The 18,604-nt window shown below is 47.8% G+C and overlaps 1 protein-coding gene across 1 annotated transcript in view; it reads left to right on the plus strand.

The window, feature by feature from the left end:
* The window catches only part of POU2F3 (POU class 2 homeobox 3), a 45,764-nt gene that overhangs the window by 236 nt on the left and 26,924 nt on the right, over positions 1-18,604 (plus strand). The window contains exons 2-4 of the mRNA XM_025199976.1: positions 4,500-4,553; positions 5,364-5,432; positions 16,550-16,584. Coding sequence (XP_025055761.1) covers positions 4,500-4,553; positions 5,364-5,432; positions 16,550-16,584 — 158 coding nt within the window. The remainder of the gene's footprint in view (positions 1-4,499; positions 4,554-5,363; positions 5,433-16,549; positions 16,585-18,604) is intronic.

Below are 18,604 nucleotides of genomic sequence, written 5' to 3' on the forward strand. Positions count from 1 at the left end.
GTCAGGTAGGGGATGGGGAAAGGGACCCGATCCCTACTTCGACCCCGCCACATGACTTCAGTAGCTGCTGCCAAGTCCACGAGGCTTCCCGCCTGCCTGGGCAGGGGTTTCTGCAGGAGACGGGGGCATGTTTAGCAGCTTTTAGGCGAGGAGCTAGAGCTGAAGAGACAGAGGACTGCAGGGGCACAGGAGGAAACGCAGTCAGCAGGAGAATGGGGTTTTTCGGGGGAATAGCTAGGGGTGCTTAAGAGACATGGGGCTAGCAGGGAGTTTTGGGCAGAAGTATGTCTGGTTGGTTACCTCCAGTTGCCACCTCATCCATAAGCCCAGCTGCACGCAAGCAGCTAAGGGCAGGGTGGGTGCACAGGCGTCGGCCTGCCCCCGGGCACGGGACAGGCAGCTGGAGCAGAAGGCACCATCTCCCTCGGGTGAACGAGCTCTGCGTGTGCACAGGGCTCGGGTTAGGGATGGGATGTGGGGAGCTAGAACTTGTGTTAGTCCCAGGAAAGAGAAGCCCCTGGTAAATCATGGCAAGAGGTATGGGGATGTGCACCAGTGTGTGCTTCTGTGCCAGGGTCAAGGCATACATTAGTGTCCCCACGTGGCTTGTATATGCTCGTGGGTACTTTCAGATCACTGTTTACTGCCAGCAGATCTGCATGGAGCTAGTGTGTGTGGGTGGGTGTACATGCTGTGTGACTGTAGCTGGCTTTGTGAGATTACCAAGGCTTTTCCTAAGCCCCAGAAGGGGTCTTGCCTCCTCTGCCACTCTCTGTGCCTGTTAATCAAGGCCTGGGAGCTGCTAGCTGCTCAGCCGGGTTCACTTTGGAGAAGCCTGTTAGTCGGGAAAGTAAAAGCAATCTGCTGCCAGCTACGGAAAGATCCCAGTGACTGCCATAGGCTTAGAGTTGGTCCATGACACTTTACCTACCAAGACCTTGCTTTGAGGTCCTGCCTTCCTCCAGAACAGCTGGTGAGGACGCAGGGCCCCTCATGTCATTATAGACTGCACTGGGTCCTGGTGCATGTTAGCTCATAGCTCATCTTCTTGGGCTCAGGTCCTGGCTGGTGACTGAGAGGAGCCAGTTCCCAGGTTTCTTGTTATTACTTGGAAACATTAAGACTTAACACTTGGAAGCCCTCTGTGGGTGCAGGTCAGCAGAGCTCACCAGCATCATGGATTTACCGCAGCTGAAAATCTGACCCACAATCAGTGGGTGCTGTTAACACCTTTTAAAAGTACAGTTTTGATGCAAAAATCCCCCCCCCCCACCTTTGCATTCAGGAACAGTAAAGCAAAGAATTAAGTATTTTAAAAATAAAACCTGCAGAACCCATGAACAACATCCTTGCCTCCGTCACTTTGCAGCAACCCAGGGCTGGCAATCCTGCAGGTAACACCAAATGGTGCAGGAGTGAAACCAACTGGTTTGATCTGATTTCATTTTCCAAGCTGTGTCTGGGCCAACTTCCGTAACAGTGTAACTGCACCGAATCAACTGAAATTCCCCTCCCAGAGACACTTGGCCTCTTACATTTAAATGATCACTCATGATGGAAAATATGACCAGCTTTTAAAATACCTGCATTTTCTAGGGTGTTATATGGAAGCTTGCAAAATTCCTCATTTGCCCGCCTCGCTGGCTAAGTGCTGGTGCTGAGCCCAGATAGCGCCCGTAGACTTCAGTGAGTATTCAGCACCTCTGCAAATCATCCCAGTACACCTGAGATATCTTAACACCTGGTGGAAATTTCAAGGCACCTAAAACCCAGTGAAATCCAATAGATGATGTTTGAAAATCTCAGCCGACATGATTTTTTTCCCATTAATATTCTCCCTTTAAAGGTGCATAACTTGTTTAGTGTTAAAACCGTTCCCAATAAAGTAATGCGAAGGAATTTTTTCCCCTGACATTTTTATGCCAACAAAAACCCTAGTATAGGTGCAGATGTACTGGCAAAAAGTGCTTTACTGGAAGAGATTTTTTCATGCAAAGAAATATCCTAAGTTGGAGGTAGGGTTGCGGGGAAGGGAAGGTTTCTATGTCTAGCAATACCAGCAAACCTTTACTAGTTCAGGCTGGGTCAGCATCTCACCAAAGGTGACAACCTTTAACTTAGGGCATTGCAGCTTCTAAAGGGCTTTAAAATAGATTTGCAGCACTTTTTTCCTTAGTGCTTTTTATCACCCTGCTTATTCGCTGTGAATCTCCTGTCTAGCAAAGCTGTATCATAAACACACAGCCATAAGATTATGAATTTAAATGGACTTCCACGCCAGTAGCAGACTCTGTGCGGAGGAATTGATTATTTGTTGCAGGCGTATTGATGTGTCTGTGTTTTATCATCTGAGCTCACTGTCACATATTTATCGATGGGACTCTTAAGGTGTCAGTAAACAGCCATTCTCTCTAGCACGGGGCAGCGTTGCCTCTCCTTCGCCAGCTGTACCCGGGTTTGTCTCCTGCTTGCTCTTGAGGAATCCTTGGAGGATGTCAGCTGCATTATTGCCAACTCAGGACCCAGCCTATACCCAGACCCACACCCAAATAATGAGCTTGACTCAAAGATCAGGTGATTTAAAAAAAAAAAGAATAAAAATGGGGCTTGTTTTGTTCACCTTCCTTGTCTTGAAGGCATCGCATCTCATGTTTTCAATTTTCTTCTTAACAATGCACCTTAGCTGTATAAAAGCTAAGGTCCTCGCATAATCCCCTGACTCTGGGAGCTGCAGCTTTAACGAAAATGCCAAATATCCCAAGACTTGCAGTACAAACCCTGAGATGTGGCAGCGTCGCCGCTGTAACTTCCTGTTGCAGCCAACAGAAATGCACTTATTTGAGGGGCTGATTCTTTGCTCATGCAGATGTAAAGCAGGAGCATCTCTGAAGCTAATCACATGGAAAAGAGCTCCTTTCAGGTCCGACATGGAGCTGAAAGAGGTCAGAACTGCAGCCTAGATGTTTCAGTGACCATTAGGTATCACAAAACTTCTGGGGGATATGGGAATCTGAGCAGTAGCATAACAGAGGGGAAGCGGGGGGCAACCAAGAAAGCACCCCGTACCGCTTTTGTGTATATTTGTGCTAGGGAGAAGGCTGTGCGAGTCCAAGGTACATGAATTAAGAGGCACTGTAGTCTATTAACGAAGACATTGAGAGGGTTTTTTTGTACCTCTGCCACTGACATGCTCGATGACCTTAGGAAAATCACTTTGCCATTCTCTCCGCCTCTGTTTCCCCTCCTGCTTCCACTGTCGTACCTACTGCAAACTCTTTAAAGTAGCAATTGTCTCTTATTAGGTGTTTCAGGCCCTGTTTGCCTGAGTTTTGGATGGGTATTGCTATTTCACACCTTTCTCATTGAAACGCTTTTTTTTGTGAAAATGGACACTTCCATGGCAAACAGATGTTTTTATATACATTTTTCTTGACTTTTCATTGTAAAACCCACACCCAAATGTAATTTTGTTTGTTTGGGGGTTTTTTTCTTTTTTAAGAAAACCTCAAAAATCATCAGGGAGATTTTTAAAAATAAAAATACAGCTTTGGTTTGTTCTTCTAAACATGTTGCATGGACACAAAGAACGGTTTCTCAAATGGAGGATCCTTCCAGACTTAATCCTGGTTATGGTCTCTTAGCAGTACTACCATATTTAGACACATTACTACTATGGTTGTGATTATGCTTGTGGCTTATTCCTGTTATTAGTGCTATTGCTATTACTATTGTTGTTGTTAATATACAATAGTGATGCCAGAAGTGCACCCAAGATGCAAGCCCAGATGTAGTTTTGTTAGGGAAGAAACCACTTTTTCTCATTTCAAGTTTTAGATCAATGGGGGAAATGTTTGAAAACCTGGAGAATATTTCATTTTTGGCCACTTCCACATAAAAATGAAACCTTTCTTTTTGTTTTGAAACTTTTTGTTAAAAACATACTAATCCCCCCCCCCCAACAAACATGAGCTTTGAAAACGACATTTTCCATCCAAAGAATAAAAGTTTTCTTTGAAAGTTTCCAAGTACACTTTCAAAGTGTTGAGAGGGAGGTAACCAGGGAAGCAGTAGTCATTTCTGTTTGCTGTGGGGAGGTTATTAAAGGGGGTTGTGGAAAACAAAATGTTTGCAGGTGATGTCTCTTTAAGGAGGTTTCCACCTGTTTCTTATTTTTAGGTAAAACCACAGCATATGCTCTTCGTGCTTGCACATTGCAGTATTATTACCTGATGCAAATCAAGCTGCTTTCTCAATGGGGATTGGTTGCTAGAAGCCTATGCAAATTAGACAGCTTGTTCTCTCTTCCCCCACCCCACTCTGCAATGAGATTGGAAAGAGTTAAAGTTTGCATGCACAGGGGAAGGGGGAAGAGGGTGCCTGTATGAATTTGAATATCATACTCTTCTTCCTTTAATTTTGTACTTTGCTGCTTTAACAAGTGGACAAAGTGCGCTGAGGGTTAGTGCAAAGTTGACTGAGTTCCCACCCCTTTCTTCCAGCTGTCCCCAAAGGAGACTGTGGCCCCAGGCAAGGTGGCAGCTGTCACTTCAAGGGTAAACATTTAATTTATTGACATAAAAAGGGTGTAGGCAAGAAATGCTGGCTGGGGATGGCAGACCTGCTTGTGGTGTGGCTGAGCATGGGGCATTGCTTGGCATTGGGTGGACTGCTCCATGGCGGTGGAGGTTCAAGCGTGCGTGTGTGTGAGATGGACGGGGGCAGAGGCAGATGGAGGGCAGAGAGCAAAGAGGTTGAAAGATGCCAGTTGATATTGGGGTGTTACTGATGAGAGAGAGCGAGACGTGTTTCGTGTTATTCCCTCTCTGGGTGTGCCCTCTTTCTAGTCTCTCCCAGCCTCTCTAGGGACTTCATTGTTCATCCTGTACAGCACCAAGCACATTGCAATGGCTGAACTGTCCAGGAGAGAGAGGGGCAGGAGAAGAGAGGGGCTCCTTCACTCCTAAAATAGGCAGGAGTAGCAGCTGGACCCCAAAGCCATGATGGCAAGCCTCTTCCTTCATTATCTCATTCAAGATCCCAATCTACTAGACCCCGCGGAGAGGTCAGTGAGACCAGGGGAGATGCCCCACTTGCTAAATATCCACCACCATGAATGATGCAAAAGGTGACAGAGCCACAGTGGATTGAGAAGGGGGAAAGAGCGAGGGAGAGAGCAACAGGAGGGGAAACGCATCCTCGGAGCTGATGAATATTCTAGTGACTGGATGTGGAGGAATCAGGAATTTGAAAGTCTGATGGTGTATTATAATTACACATTCATTTGTGCTGTTTAGTGGAAGCCACATGTGCCTGTTGCCTGGGACTGTGACCTGTTATTAAAATCAGTTGTGCCTTCTTTTCAGAGATCAAGATGAGCGGCGATGTGGCCGATTCCACAGAAGCGCGGAGCGAAGCCGACCAAGTGGAACCAGGTGAGAGCTCGCCCTCCCGCTCTCCTGTCCCAGGACTTGGGGTCTGGGGGGGAACTGGAGCAGGGGTAGGTAGGGGGTCGTGGTCGCTGGAAGTTGCTGTTTAAGCTTTGCTGGGCTCTTGGCTTTTGCATGAGACGCAGCTAGCCAGCTTGTGCGTGGGTCCAGATGCCGCACTTGCGTCGAGCGGAGCTCTCTTCTAGATCAGAAGGAAAGACCCTTTCTATTAATCACCTCTGGTCTCAGTAATGTTCATTGTGGTTAAGCCTTTAAATTGATGAATGTGCTGCCAGGAGGATGAATGCCATCGGCGTGCGTGTGGTCCATCTAGCCTTGCACAGGTGGCTTCTTGATGTATGCAGGGTCCAATTCAGCAGTCTTCACTCAGGCACTCCTTGGGGATTACAAACAGGGCTGGAAGGGGCCTCTTGAGGCCAGGACCCTTCTGTGGCAGGCAACCGCCTGGTATAATCCCAGTTTTAAATTTATTGTGATTCATTTGAAAACAACTAGGCATCTTGCTCCACTTCTCCGATGGGAACGCTCCTCCAGGACATCCCTCTGTTGCTGGTTAGAAGCCTCTTTCCCACTAACCAGCCCAGTCAATGGGCTGGAGTCAGTGGTGTTAAAACAGCAATTAACCTGCCTCTCATTTTGTTCCAGTTTTCCCTGAATGGGAAAGGCTAATGAGCAGGGCCTTTCACTTGATTCTTTAGCTCCAGGTTTAACATAGATCTGTGCGGCACTAAATTCAGCCAAAACAGTGGAAGGAGGCCTAAAAACACCACCTGTTTCAACTTTGTATTTTACAGTATTAAGACAGATTCCCCTAGACAAACAGGCTTTGAATCTCAGCCTTGGGACCCAGTTTGAAAGAGGCTCCTTTCCCATTTAAGCACGTAAATAATGAGCAGACTTCAAACACCCACCAGTTCGTGTTACAATATTTACGGCCAGACTTTCCAGAGACCCCCTGGTGTAGCCTGTGTGCAGGGAGCTCATGGAAAAAAGTGAAGAAGAATCTCTTTGCTGATAGTCCCCGGCCTGGCAAAGAGATGTGTTGCATCAAAGCAGCACTGCACATGAAATGATTTCACTGTTAGCAAAATGTCATCATGAAAAAGGTTTAGAGCAGATGAGACCATCCCAGTGCGGCCAAATAACTTTAATATACGCTCAGGTTTTAATAGGATGTGAGCTAGTCTTCTATGTGGACTATAGTCTGTGAGGGATTATTGTCTCTACACGAGGGCAGAGTAATATCCCAACTGTATTGATATCAGCAGCAAAACTCCCATTGACTTCAGTGAGGGCAAGATTTTACTACAGATTCTGCAGACTTGGGTAGATTTTCAAGTGCTCTCCATCCACAAGACTAGACCTTCAGACCCCGACACGCTGAGCAGCTCTGAAAATCCAGCCATTTGTTTCGGTCTCTGAACAGGTGTTGGGCTCTTCTGAAAGTCTAGCCCTGCGTGGCCTGCAACATTAGCGCTTATCGACTTTGAATCATTTCAAGGCTGGTTGAGAACGTTAGCTTGCTACATGAGTTGAGTGGTGTTTCTCGCCTCAGCTCTTGACTAATCTAGTTATTTTGCTCCGTGACGCTTGAATAACCGCGGAGTACTTCAGCTAAAGTCACTGGTGTGAAGCCGAGGCCACAATCGAAGCCCATTAGATAATATGCATTTATTTAAAAATAAGCTTGCTAGTCTTCATAGCAAGTGTGGGGAGAGGGAAAAAAGTCTTTCAGTCATGAGTGGAAAGTTAATGCAGAGAAGTGAATTGAATGGGTGAAAACCATGAATGGGTATCCGCAGCAGTAGTCGCTCTGCTCTACCAGCCTGGAATTCATGCAGGGGACCCCAAACCTGTAGATATCTTTTACCCAGTTGAGAAAGAAATACTTCCCTGCAGACAGAAGCAATGAACCCGCTGTTAATTCTTAGAGAGTTGTTTAACACAAGCTCGGCACAGCTGTCCGAGCCGTTCCTGATCTTCAGAAATGTTCCAACTAGCAACAGGCTGTGGTGGGAGAAAGGGCAGATAGCACAGTGAAATTCAAGCTTCTTGCTTTTCCCAGGACCTTTGCCCCAACTATAATAAGCACTCTGGGCCTGCTCATACAAGCGGCTAAGAGCACTCAGCTCCCCTCCATGCGAGTGGAAAGTGAGGATGCTGAATATTACGGGTCAGATCCTCAGCTAGGGTAAACTGGCACCAGTGCAATGATTTCAGTGTACGCCGGCTGGGATCTGTCCCTTTATGGGGGTGGAAAAAATCTTAATCCCATTCTGTTAGTTAATAAACACCCCTGCACATTGACTGAATTCCCTGGAAAGTTCTTTTATCTTTCCTGATTCACGCTGTTAGAAGGATGTTTGTTGCAACTCCTAATAGTTATCTGTTTTGCTTGCTAACTTCACCTGGGAATATTCCCCTCTGCATGGCTCATTAACTGAGAGCTGGTTTCCTTCCATTTATAATAGATCTAACGGATTGTAACAAACCAAACAACAGCTCCCTGGGAATTTGTTTCCCCTCCTGGGTAGAGTGTTATAAAACTTGCAATATCAGAACATGTGAAAAAAAAATGGAAACTTACTTGGAGCAGCTTTACAAAAGTATTTTGGTACTTAATGTGACCTACATGCCCTAAACAAATGCCTAAGTGGGTCAGATGCCTAGCACCCAATGCCTTTCCTATTAGATGCATCTATAGGCGTCTCAATAACTCTGTAAATTGGGCCCTAAAATGAAGCTGGAGTCTCTGAAGGGTAGTGTCAGCAATTAAACATAGCCCCTGACCTCTCCATGTAGTAACAGAACTGGGTGAAAATGGATAACTCTTTGCCCCCGAAAAGGATAAGCTCAGAAATGGCGTTCATTGCAAAGTGTGTGAAATGGGCCAATTTTCCTATTTTTTTTTATTAAGCATTTTCATTGGGTTATTTTCCCAAAAGCCATTCTTTTGGAAAACTAAACTGCAGCCAAATAAATTGATAACCAATTTGGACATGGTTTCTTTAAAAAAAAAGAAAAAGAAAAAGAAAAAAAGGAGAGAGGGGGGATTGTAAAAAAAAAAAAAAAAAAAAAATCAAGTATGTATGACTTTTGTCTGGAAGGATGCACAGCTTCAATGGTGTTGTCAGTTTATCAGGAAATGCTTGGGTTTTGGAGGAAAACAGTCCTTTTTCCAAACAAAATATTCCCCTTCCAAACGATGTCTCCTGTCTTACCCTGCCTGTTCTCACTGCAAGTACTAGGCACTTCTTATGCTGTGGGGTTGTTGGTTGTAGCTGTGTTGGTCCAAGGACATAAGGGTGTTTGTGCCCGCAAGCTTGCAAAGAACAATTTTTGCAACTATTTAGTTGAACTAATAAAAGATACCACGTTTACCCAAAGAACCTCATCGCCTAGGCACTTGTTAGGTACTTACCTGCCCTATTACTGTCATGGCTACTCTCACAGCCCCTCCCCGGGGCTGGGGCTGATGTCCACAGGGGCTGAGTGACTTGTTCCTGGTGACTCAGGAAGCTGGGATGGAGCAGGGAACCCAACCCCAGCCTCCCACCTTGAACCCTGGACCATCTTCCATTCAAAACCTCATTCATACCGTTGTCTGGATCGCACCAGCAGGCTGCAATAGTTACTTCTAAAAGCTGCAGTTGGTGCTACGGGAGTTTCCTCTGCCTACTGATGGGATAGGCTCCATGCTTGGTAGTAAACTCATTAAAGAAACTTGCACAAGCCACGACAGGAAACACAAGGCTGGCTTTTATGGGAATTGAGGGGGCATGGCACTGCAGCTTTACCCCTGGTCTCCAAGCCAGGAGGCAGAGCACTGCCTCATTTTGCAGTTATCCAAGTCCTCTGCCTCTGGAACGATACAGCTAGGTGGGACTCCCCTTGCACTGTTTATTGGTTAGGCACTTTATTTTTGCTCCATTATCTGATCAAGACAGGCTACAACCCTTTCATTTCATCATAGCTCTCTCGAGTATGGAAAGAAGAGGGGGAAGGCAAAAAAGGGCAGTGGGGAAGTGCTTCCACCCCAGCTGGCAGTGACTGAATAGCTTCAGACCCTGGGAGCATCCTCCATCCCCACCCTGCTGTGCCAGGAGAAAGGAGAACTAGGGCATCGTGCAGGAGACTAACACAGAGCCTGGGCATCCTAGGGCAGAGAGAGCAATGGAGTGTATGCCAGGGCAGCCCTCTGGAGCCCAGGTCAGCACGGTCTGGGCCAGCAGCAGTGCCATGGCTATAGCACCAAATGGCAGCCACAATTGTTGGCTTCTTTCTAGCTGGACTGATGACTTGCTTACAGTACCAGGCTCATGCTTGAACCCGTGTTCGTGTTTTGTCCACTACTGAGTCTTGTGAGGCACCTGGGCAGAGATTCTCCTGGTCGTGCTATCCGAGCTCCTGCCCACAGATGGACTTACGGCACCCAGCACCTCTAAGAATTGGGCCCCTGAGAGTCAATTCTGAAGCCTCTTTCCTTCCCTTTGGAAACCAATTCCTTCCCCTGTTGTTCTCACTCTTACTGCTTCCTACATCCTTCAGCAGCTGCAAACTGGATGAGCAACTGCTGCCAGCACTGGCACAGAAATGCCCAAGGTTTCTTGGTACCAGCAGCTTTTGACATGACGCCTCTGCCATAAGACCTGCCAAACCAGGGCAGAGCTTCCTACACAGAAACTTCTCCCTTTCATCATGGCCAGGGTGAGGCCTCTGGTCCTACCTGGTTTTTGGAGGTGATGGTTCAGTCACCAGCTCCCTACGTGACTCGGGGCGCACCGTTGCATCTCTGCTCCCCTCAGAGGCATTGATCCTTTCTCCCACCTCTATGAACCTAGATTGTCAATTTGGAGTCTGTACAGGACCCAGCACCAGAGCACCCCGATCTCTGTTGCGACCTGTAGATGCTCCCAGCATACAACTAGTCAATGCTAGCCAAAGGCTACCAAATACATCCCTGAAACAAGTCAAGGTTGGTCTTCAGCCAGTTAGCTGAGATGTGAATGAGATGATGACCCATCCACCTCCATGTCACTTTTGCAAATGATGGCCAGAGCGTAGTGCCCTAAAGTCATCCCTAGGAAGTGACTGTGCAGTGGTTCATGAGTGAAGTGGGTTGGTGGGTTTTCAGCCCATATCCCAGTGCACCCATTGCACTCTCAGCATAGATGAGAGCAGGTGTCTCATGGCCAGCTCAGCAGAGGCCAAGGACTAAAACATCCAGGGGCACTGAACTGTGTTCTCCCCTCCCAGCCTGCTGTGCAAGCCCAGGCTGCAGCCCAGACTGCCTGCATCCCTTGGACGCAGCAAGTCCTGCTACCTTGCCCTCGACTCCCCTCAAAGCCCTGACATAGTCTCATGCCTCTCTCCTCCAGGCCTGGAAAGCAGCATGCACCAGGCACAGGACCAGCCCCAGGGTGGCAGCAACAGGCATGGAAACAGCTGGTTGCTATGACAATTAGGCCTTCTCTAGATTTGCATAAGGTTTATGATTTCCATAGAACAGCCACATCGAAGGCAGGAGAAATTTCCATATTCCCAACTTGGGAGTCAGTTGGTGGGGGGGAGGCAAGGAGAAGGGTAATTTGAAATTCAAATAAGGTGATTAGGGCTTTTTACATCCTGCGGAGGGAAGAGGACAAAAGGGGGTGGCAAAGGCTGGCTTGATGCGACTCAGGGCGTGAGCAGAGGGGCCAGGGCTCCTCATCGGGCCGTTTGCAAAGGGTGGAGCTGTGCACCTCCTCCCTGTGCTCACCTGGCCAGCACCTGCCAGGTGAACGCCTCCCCAGGTGAACAGGTGCTGCCCTGGGAAGGCTGGGGGGACCCCCTGGAACACGTCTGGGCCCCCCACATTGTCCTCCATCCCTCTCCCAACCCCATGTGGATCCCCTATAGAGAGCAAGCGGGAGCTAGAAGTGAGGACGGGAGTTCTCCGAGGCCAGCCAGGCACGAGCAGCTTGACTCAAATCAGCATTTAGCCTGCCCGGGGAAAGCCCCCTGCCCAGCCGCATTTAGCCTGCAGCAGGAGGGTCCACCGTGGTCACCTGGAGGGGGTTTAAATGCACTCCTCAGGCCAGTCTTTGGAAAACTGACCCCTCTGCTCAACTGCTGAGTCTGGTTTACTCCATGATGTTACTGTTATAATGAACTTTGAGGGTCTGGCCCAGCTTCCTTAAGAATCTGGGTCCAGCCATCCAAGGCTATTGAATGAACACACCTGGGCTTTAAGCTCAGGCTCAAAGCATCCCTAATCCTGTGGCTGCTGCTTTCCCCTCACCCCCACATCCTCCCTTTTTGCTTTGCTCCCCTGGCGTGGTCCTCTCCTTAATGCTAAGGCTGGTGGAGGCATTGCTTTGCTGACCTTGCTGCTGCTTTCTGCTGCCCTGTGCCATCCAGCTTTAGGGCACCCATGGTCCCAAAAGCAATAGAGGGGAACAAAGAGACCACTGCTGGTGCCCCTTTGAGTGCTAGCTCCTTGTGACCTGATCACATACTAAGTTCATCTTGCTGTCTCTGGAAACCCTGGTTAGGGCCTCCTCTCACTTCCATCAGTAGCTGTGCTCCCTCTCTCTAGTCTGCGCTGTGCATCATAGACGGTCGTATTCTTCCCCAAATCTCTGGCCTGTCCACCCCGAGTGAAATGCATAAGCAAAACACTGCGTTACTTGAGGTCCAAGTTATTTGTAACAATAACTAAGATCCTTTTATTGTTTAAAATGGACTTTTCATATCACGTTTCATGTAAAAATGCCCCTTTTAAAGCAGCCTGGAGAGTTTGCTCATTTATAACACCTCAGTCGCATGCCACGTGTAACTATAATGAATGTTGTTGGGTTTCTTCTTCATTCCTGGCTTCTGTGTGAGCATCGAACCTCATATATTTGACATGATAGAATTGGTAGGAAGAGCATTCATGTCAATAGACAGTTGATTCGTGTGAGAGAGCCAATTTCCCACCTTTTTTTTTCCAAATTATACGTGTATGTATAGAAACCCTCTACCTACTGCTTGCTGCGTGTTGTATTAAGGATATTTTACTGGATAAATAATTGCAGCTGGCACACCTGAATGTCTGTCTGGTATTCTTCCTCATTTGACATTGTTCCTCTTCCATTGTTCACCAACACAAAATTAAATTTTCAAATGCCCCACGTAGCAAGTCTCCATCCTGGGAAAATTCCCCAACCCCCTTTTATTCAACTCGCCTTCAGCTTCAGATAGCTCCCGAGAGCGGTCCAAATCCCTGTCGCTTCTTTGTCCCAGCTCGCTGTCAGTGGTAGGCTGAATTAAGGGGTTTGGGGTTATTGCTTCCCTGGGGGCACCTCCAGCCTTGTCAGCAGGTTGTTGCTAATAAGGTGGCTTGCCTGGCAAGGCAAGCCCCTGTGTGGACGACCGGTGCATGTTCTTGGAATGAGTTGCAAGGTGCTGAGATAGTTATAGCTGGTGATTTCCTGGCAGAGAGAACCACTCGGCCCACTTGGTTTCCTTCCTTCCCCCATTGCACTGCTTGTGGTGGAGTGCTCCCAGGAAGGAGATGCGCTGGACCCTGTAGGAGTGGGGCTGGCTGCGTAAAAGCCATCTCGTTCTTTTTTGGCTTTTTGGTAGTAAACAAAATATTCCAGGCCAAAAAAAAATCCGGCCGGAACTGTTCTGCTGTTCCCATCCCCAGAGAAACCTCCCCAGGCAAACTCGCACCAGAGCCTGTGCCAATGTTATGCAAAGCAGCTGACAAGTGACTCAAGAGGAGGCTCAGAGCCTTCATCCAATGTATTGCTGGGAGCCAGCCACGCTTGTCACTGCCTGGTTCCTTCCAACCCAAGCAGCATTAAAGAGGGGAGCAGCCCAAGGCTGGGGAGAAAAGTGCTCTGGCCTCAAATCACTGTTTAAATACCAGGACTTTCCCATCTTGATGTGCATTGCTATTGACTATGGTGAGGAGGAGTCATGCAGGCAGCTATAGGCATCATTGGAAATAATGAGCTCTCCATTTAGAGCAGAGCTCCAGAATCTGGATGTTCAGGTTCCCTTTATATCAGGCAGGGCTCCAAGAGGCAGCCGCCCTGGTATTAGCAGAGCTGTGATGGGTTACCCAAGGATCTCACCTTGTTTATATTTCTTGCCCTTTTATCATCTGTCTCTCAGCAGGCCAACTCTCAAATGCGGATCCTTGTTGTTTGCAAAGCCTGTTCCTCCAGTGAGAGAAATAAATAATCTGATGAGGAGTGCCAGCACAGATAAAGATGTGGGTTTGTGTTGGATGTTCCTCTGGAAGTAGTTGACTTCAGTAGAAACAGGATAGTTTTCTGCCTCACCCAAAACTTTCCATCAGTGCAGGCCATAAAAAGCAGTCCTGGTCCCAGGGTGCAAATGACCAAACACATGGATTGAAATTAGGTACTTGTCTTGACGCAGGTCTGCTTGAGGGCTGCTTTACTCAAAAGAGATTTAAGCACATGGTTCTTGCTCCTGGTCTCAACAAGCGTCTCGTTCCTTTGGAAAATTACGGGTCAAATGTTTTGTGAAATGCAAACTCTCCTCCTGATTAAAGTGTGGGACAGTGAAGTGATGGAGTCCCAGACCTGAAGGAGTAGCTGTCCTTGAAGGATAAAATCCAGCTAGATGCCACGGCCTGTGTGTGGAGGGAAGGTGGGAAGATGAGAATGCAAGAAGCAATCCATTGTCATGGGAATGTAATACGTGTAATAACAGTTAAAGCTGGGGGCCAGTCTGCAAAGCTGTGATTTCTGTTAATTTGGACTGCAATTCCCAGAAACCCCAAAGATGGACGGCGGGGGGAGGGGAGGAGCAAGGAAAAAAGGAAGAGGAAGCTCGAGGCTGAGACCCTAACCCCTATGAGTTTCTATATAAAAGTGAGACCTCCCCCTTGCTTCTTGTGCCGGTTTCTGGGGCTGCAGGGCTGGCACACCATTGCAGATGAACCCATGCTTTGAGCTCTTTAAAGTCTGGGGTGGTTCTGATCTCATCTCACCATGACAGCCAAGGAGTGAAAATGTAGATCTAGGTTTGAATTGTGAGTGGCTGGGGTCAGAGTGGAAATTTGGAGTCCAGACCCATCCTCCAAAGAACCTAGAGATCTCCATGCAGACTTGAATGTCATGCCATTGCTGCAGGGCTCTAACTGACTGCATGGTGAGAGACCAGGGGTCCTATTTTCCTTCCATTCCTTTGAGACACTCACAGCTTCTGCTTTTATTTCCTTACGTTTTTCTCCTCCTCTGCAGCCTCCAGTTTCCACCAAGGGTCTTCCCTCCCCCTCCCACACGGGCTTCAGGGTAGAAACAAGAGGGTTTCCGGTGCGTGATTTGGAGCTCCTTTCCATGGTTCTGTTCAGGTCTGGCACAAAACCTGATGTCTAGTAATGCCATCAATGTTCTGGTGGTTTTTAAGTGCATTTGCTGATCTATGGAGCTCAGAGACGGAAAGAAATGGGTTGTCCAACTGCTCAAGCAAGGAAAGATCGGGGTATATTTTCAAGGAGGAGATTGGTACAGGACTTTGAAAGAAGAGCAGGGTGCATTTGGGGTATGGCAGGTTGCTCCATTTGTAGGAGATTGGATGGAAGATGGTGGAGAATAGAGAATGGAAAAGGGCAAAGGGAGCACGTTGGAGAACAGATGCAGAGTGGGGGGCCAGAGGTATAGGATGAGACGAGAGCAGAGCCGTAAGTAAGACATAAGTAAAGGGTTTGTGTCCAGCGCTTTGCATTAAATGTGGAAGGTAAAACAGGAGGAGGAACTGAAGGAAGTTCCTCTCCCCCGCAGCCCTGGGGAACAACACCTTTATTTTACAGCGGGAGGCAATGCAGGCAGGGCAGCAACAAGCGTGTCATGCAGCACGTCATGGAGAGACTTAGCACTAGAAGCCAGGAGTCCTGACTCCGTGCTTGCTCACCACTGGGCCATATTCCTGCCCCCGTATCCATGGCTTTGCCAACAGACCTACTTTTAAATCCCCAAATTAAAGTGGCACCTGGTGACCAAGGACCGTCAGAACATGTAATGGCGAATTTACCTGTATACGACATGTGCACGTGACAGAATTGTCCCGATAAAACTAAGCTTCCTAGAACAATGTGCCACGATCAAACTAAAATACATCAGAGGTGGTCTAAATTGCCACGCTCAAACAAAATTTGACACAGAAAAATACCATGCATGTGTACATGGTGATGCCATTATGCTAGAGAAATGGTGATTTTTTTTGTCACTGTTTGTCACATGTACATGGTCAAATCATAACAGGTACAAGAGCCCTAAGAAGAGAAAAAGACAGCATGAGGGGGACCGGGCTGGGTTTGGAGAAGAACAGAATTGCGGAATAGGACGAGGTGAATGTCTCGTGGGGGCTGTGTGACTGAGTGTGCGGGCCTGAACCCAGTAGCAGTTTTTAGTACGGTGTACCTGGTTTTTCTGTGCTGTTTTTGATGACTTTGTGGGGGCAGGAGTGGATATTTTTCTTCCCAAGGGGATGAATGAGGGGTGGTGCTGTATCTTAGACTGCAACCTGCTTATCTCCCTTAAATCAAGGGGTTAATCTAACATTTTTAGCACAGTCCCCTGGCACCCTCCATTCGCTCTGATGCCCCAAGATTGCACAAGCTCGTCCAAGGATCCCTTCCATCTGTTTGTTAGCACCTCCCACAGCAGATGCAACATCTTTTTGCTTTCCCCTAAAAGCCACTATCCTCTTCTCTTTCTAGGACCTACCCCCACTGAATTGCTCACAGGTAGTCCAGCCCAAATACATCGCCTACACATCACTCCAGAAGACTGTATTTTATTTATTTCAATCAAGAGCTGGTCCCTTTGGAAACCAGCAAGTTGTGCAACAGCTGGTGTTGCACCCACACGTGCACTAGTCTCCTTGCTCCTATCTTCCCACCCTACTTCATGCTCCTGTCTGACATGTTCAGTGGTGGTACCTCATGCTGCATTGAACTGTAAGCTTGCTGGGTAGGGAGCATATAATCTCAGCTCTTCTATAGGGTCCAGTACAACAAGGCCCCACCAGGACCTTTAGGCACTAGAACAATGCTGATAATAGAAACACTGAGACCTTTTCTTGTTTTCTCATTGCAGGAACTGAGCACAATGGGCTGGACTTTAACAGACAGGTAAGACCCACCCCCGATTATCAAATATTCCTCAACCTCAGACCATTTGATTTCCTGACTTTGGTGTCCCAAAGATTTACCCTTAATGAATCCCCATGGCAGAGGCTGCATCTCTGCAGAAGGGCTTCAAGACCTTTCTGTTCCAAAGGTGATTCTCTAAAATCCCCTGAGCACAGGGGGATTATTGCTCTGGGTATCGGGGGAAGAAAGGGAGAATGGAAACCCCCCTCCAAGGCTCCAGAGACATTTTAGTGTGTGTAGCACTATCACATGAAGCCTTGGAGCATGCAAGCCTGAGCATTATGGGTTGATTTGCATGTGAGTAAGTGAGGTGCAAGCTAAGGGGAAGGTCAAGCTGTAGGAGTGTTTGGGTCAAGATCATACCTGCCTGGTTGAAGAGCTTCAGCGGAGCAGGTATTTGTGCATTTTTCTCCTATCCAACATACAAAGGAACCGGACATGAGATAAAGGCAAATGTTCTAGGAAGTCAGGATGGTAGATTCCCTTGGAGCTAGAAAACATCTGGGCCAGAGCCAGCTGTTACAGCTGTCTTCCTTCCAGCTGTATCTGGACTCTGGCATCCAGCTCTGAAGTGATGTTACTTTTCTGGCTATAAGAGCCTCCTCTGTATCACTGATCACATGGAAATTTTAGAGATGGCACTGAAGAATCCCCCAGGAGCCCGAGTCCCAAGTCTGAATACTCAAGGGAGGCAGGTGGACTCCGCACTCCTTATGGAGGAGAGCCCAGGTCTTCGCAGCGACTTGAGGAAGTGGTTCAGGACAAAGTCCAAGTGCACAGAAGCCAATGCAGAGACTCCTATTGATATCAGAGAGCTCTGGATCACACCTAGGTAGCTGGAAGGAGGAGGTCTAGAGGCAGATGTGCAAGGTGGAGGATTAGCAGGTTGGCTCTGGCTCTCCAATATAAAGTTGGGAATCGGAACGGCAGCAGAGGCTCTAACCTCCAGGGCTGTCATTAGGGTCTGAAGAAGATGTAGCATTCAAGCCACAGTGAGCTTCACGTTCTTTAGCATCTAGGGCCACGATCGCTTGTAAACTCATCACACTGGTGACGTGTGGGCAGTTGTGGCCTTTCTTTCCTGGTAAAATCTCTGCTCCTCGGGGTTTGCCATGGTGGTTCCCACCTGATGGGTGTGATGGACTCATCTCTGTTTGGCTTAGCTCCTCCAGGCCTGGGTGGATCATGCCTTCCCATCAACGGTGCCTTAACATGCTTGATTTGTCTCCCAGATTCCTGGAAAACATAGCTTAAAACAAAGGGCCGTGTGTCTCCAGCTCTATGGCTTCCAGAGCCCACGGCAGGAAGTTTCTGCAAGCCAAAAGTGTTATCCAACCCTCTCATAATGGGTGATAAAAGGAAATTCCCTCAAGATAAAATAGGCAGTGAAGGCATCTTGTCGTTATCTGTTGTGCACCTTCCCCGTGGCAATACTGCCAAACTGCTAGGGTCAGCTCCTAGACTGGGGCAAATCAAGGATGCACCATTGTCCCAAGTGCAGCAATACTGATTTACGCCAGCTGAGGATTTGGCTCCAACTCTGCGTGTTGGAGTGACTGCACCCTTATTCCCACATAGGGCCCTATCCCCGCCCCCCCCCCCGCAGCCCTATTGCCCCCCGACCCTATTGCCCTTCAATATACTGGGCTCAGGATTTGTCAGGTAAAAGTGTCCAACCCTGGGGCTCAGTGATCAGCTGGGGAGCATTTCTTGCAGCGTTGCAACTCTTCCATCATGTGCTTCCTCGGTTGGTTGCTGCCACCAGGACTGTTCATAGCTTTCAGAGGGTTGGGGTTTTTTTGGATGTTAAATCTTTCACCGAACTATTCACCATTTTGTTTCATGGTGGTTTTGTGCTGTTCCACAAGATATAAATAAATACCCATTTTTCCCCCAGTGAAAATATGTGCAGATAAACATATTTTAAAGTTATTTTTCAAACCAGATGGCTCCACTTCCTCAGGAAAGGGTTTGCTTTGAACAAAATCAAAACTTGTGA

Source organism: Alligator sinensis, unplaced genomic scaffold (genome assembly GCF_000455745.1).
Source record: "Alligator sinensis unplaced genomic scaffold, ASM45574v1 scaffold278_1, whole genome shotgun sequence".
NCBI lineage: Eukaryota > Metazoa > Chordata > Crocodylia > Alligatoridae > Alligator > Alligator sinensis.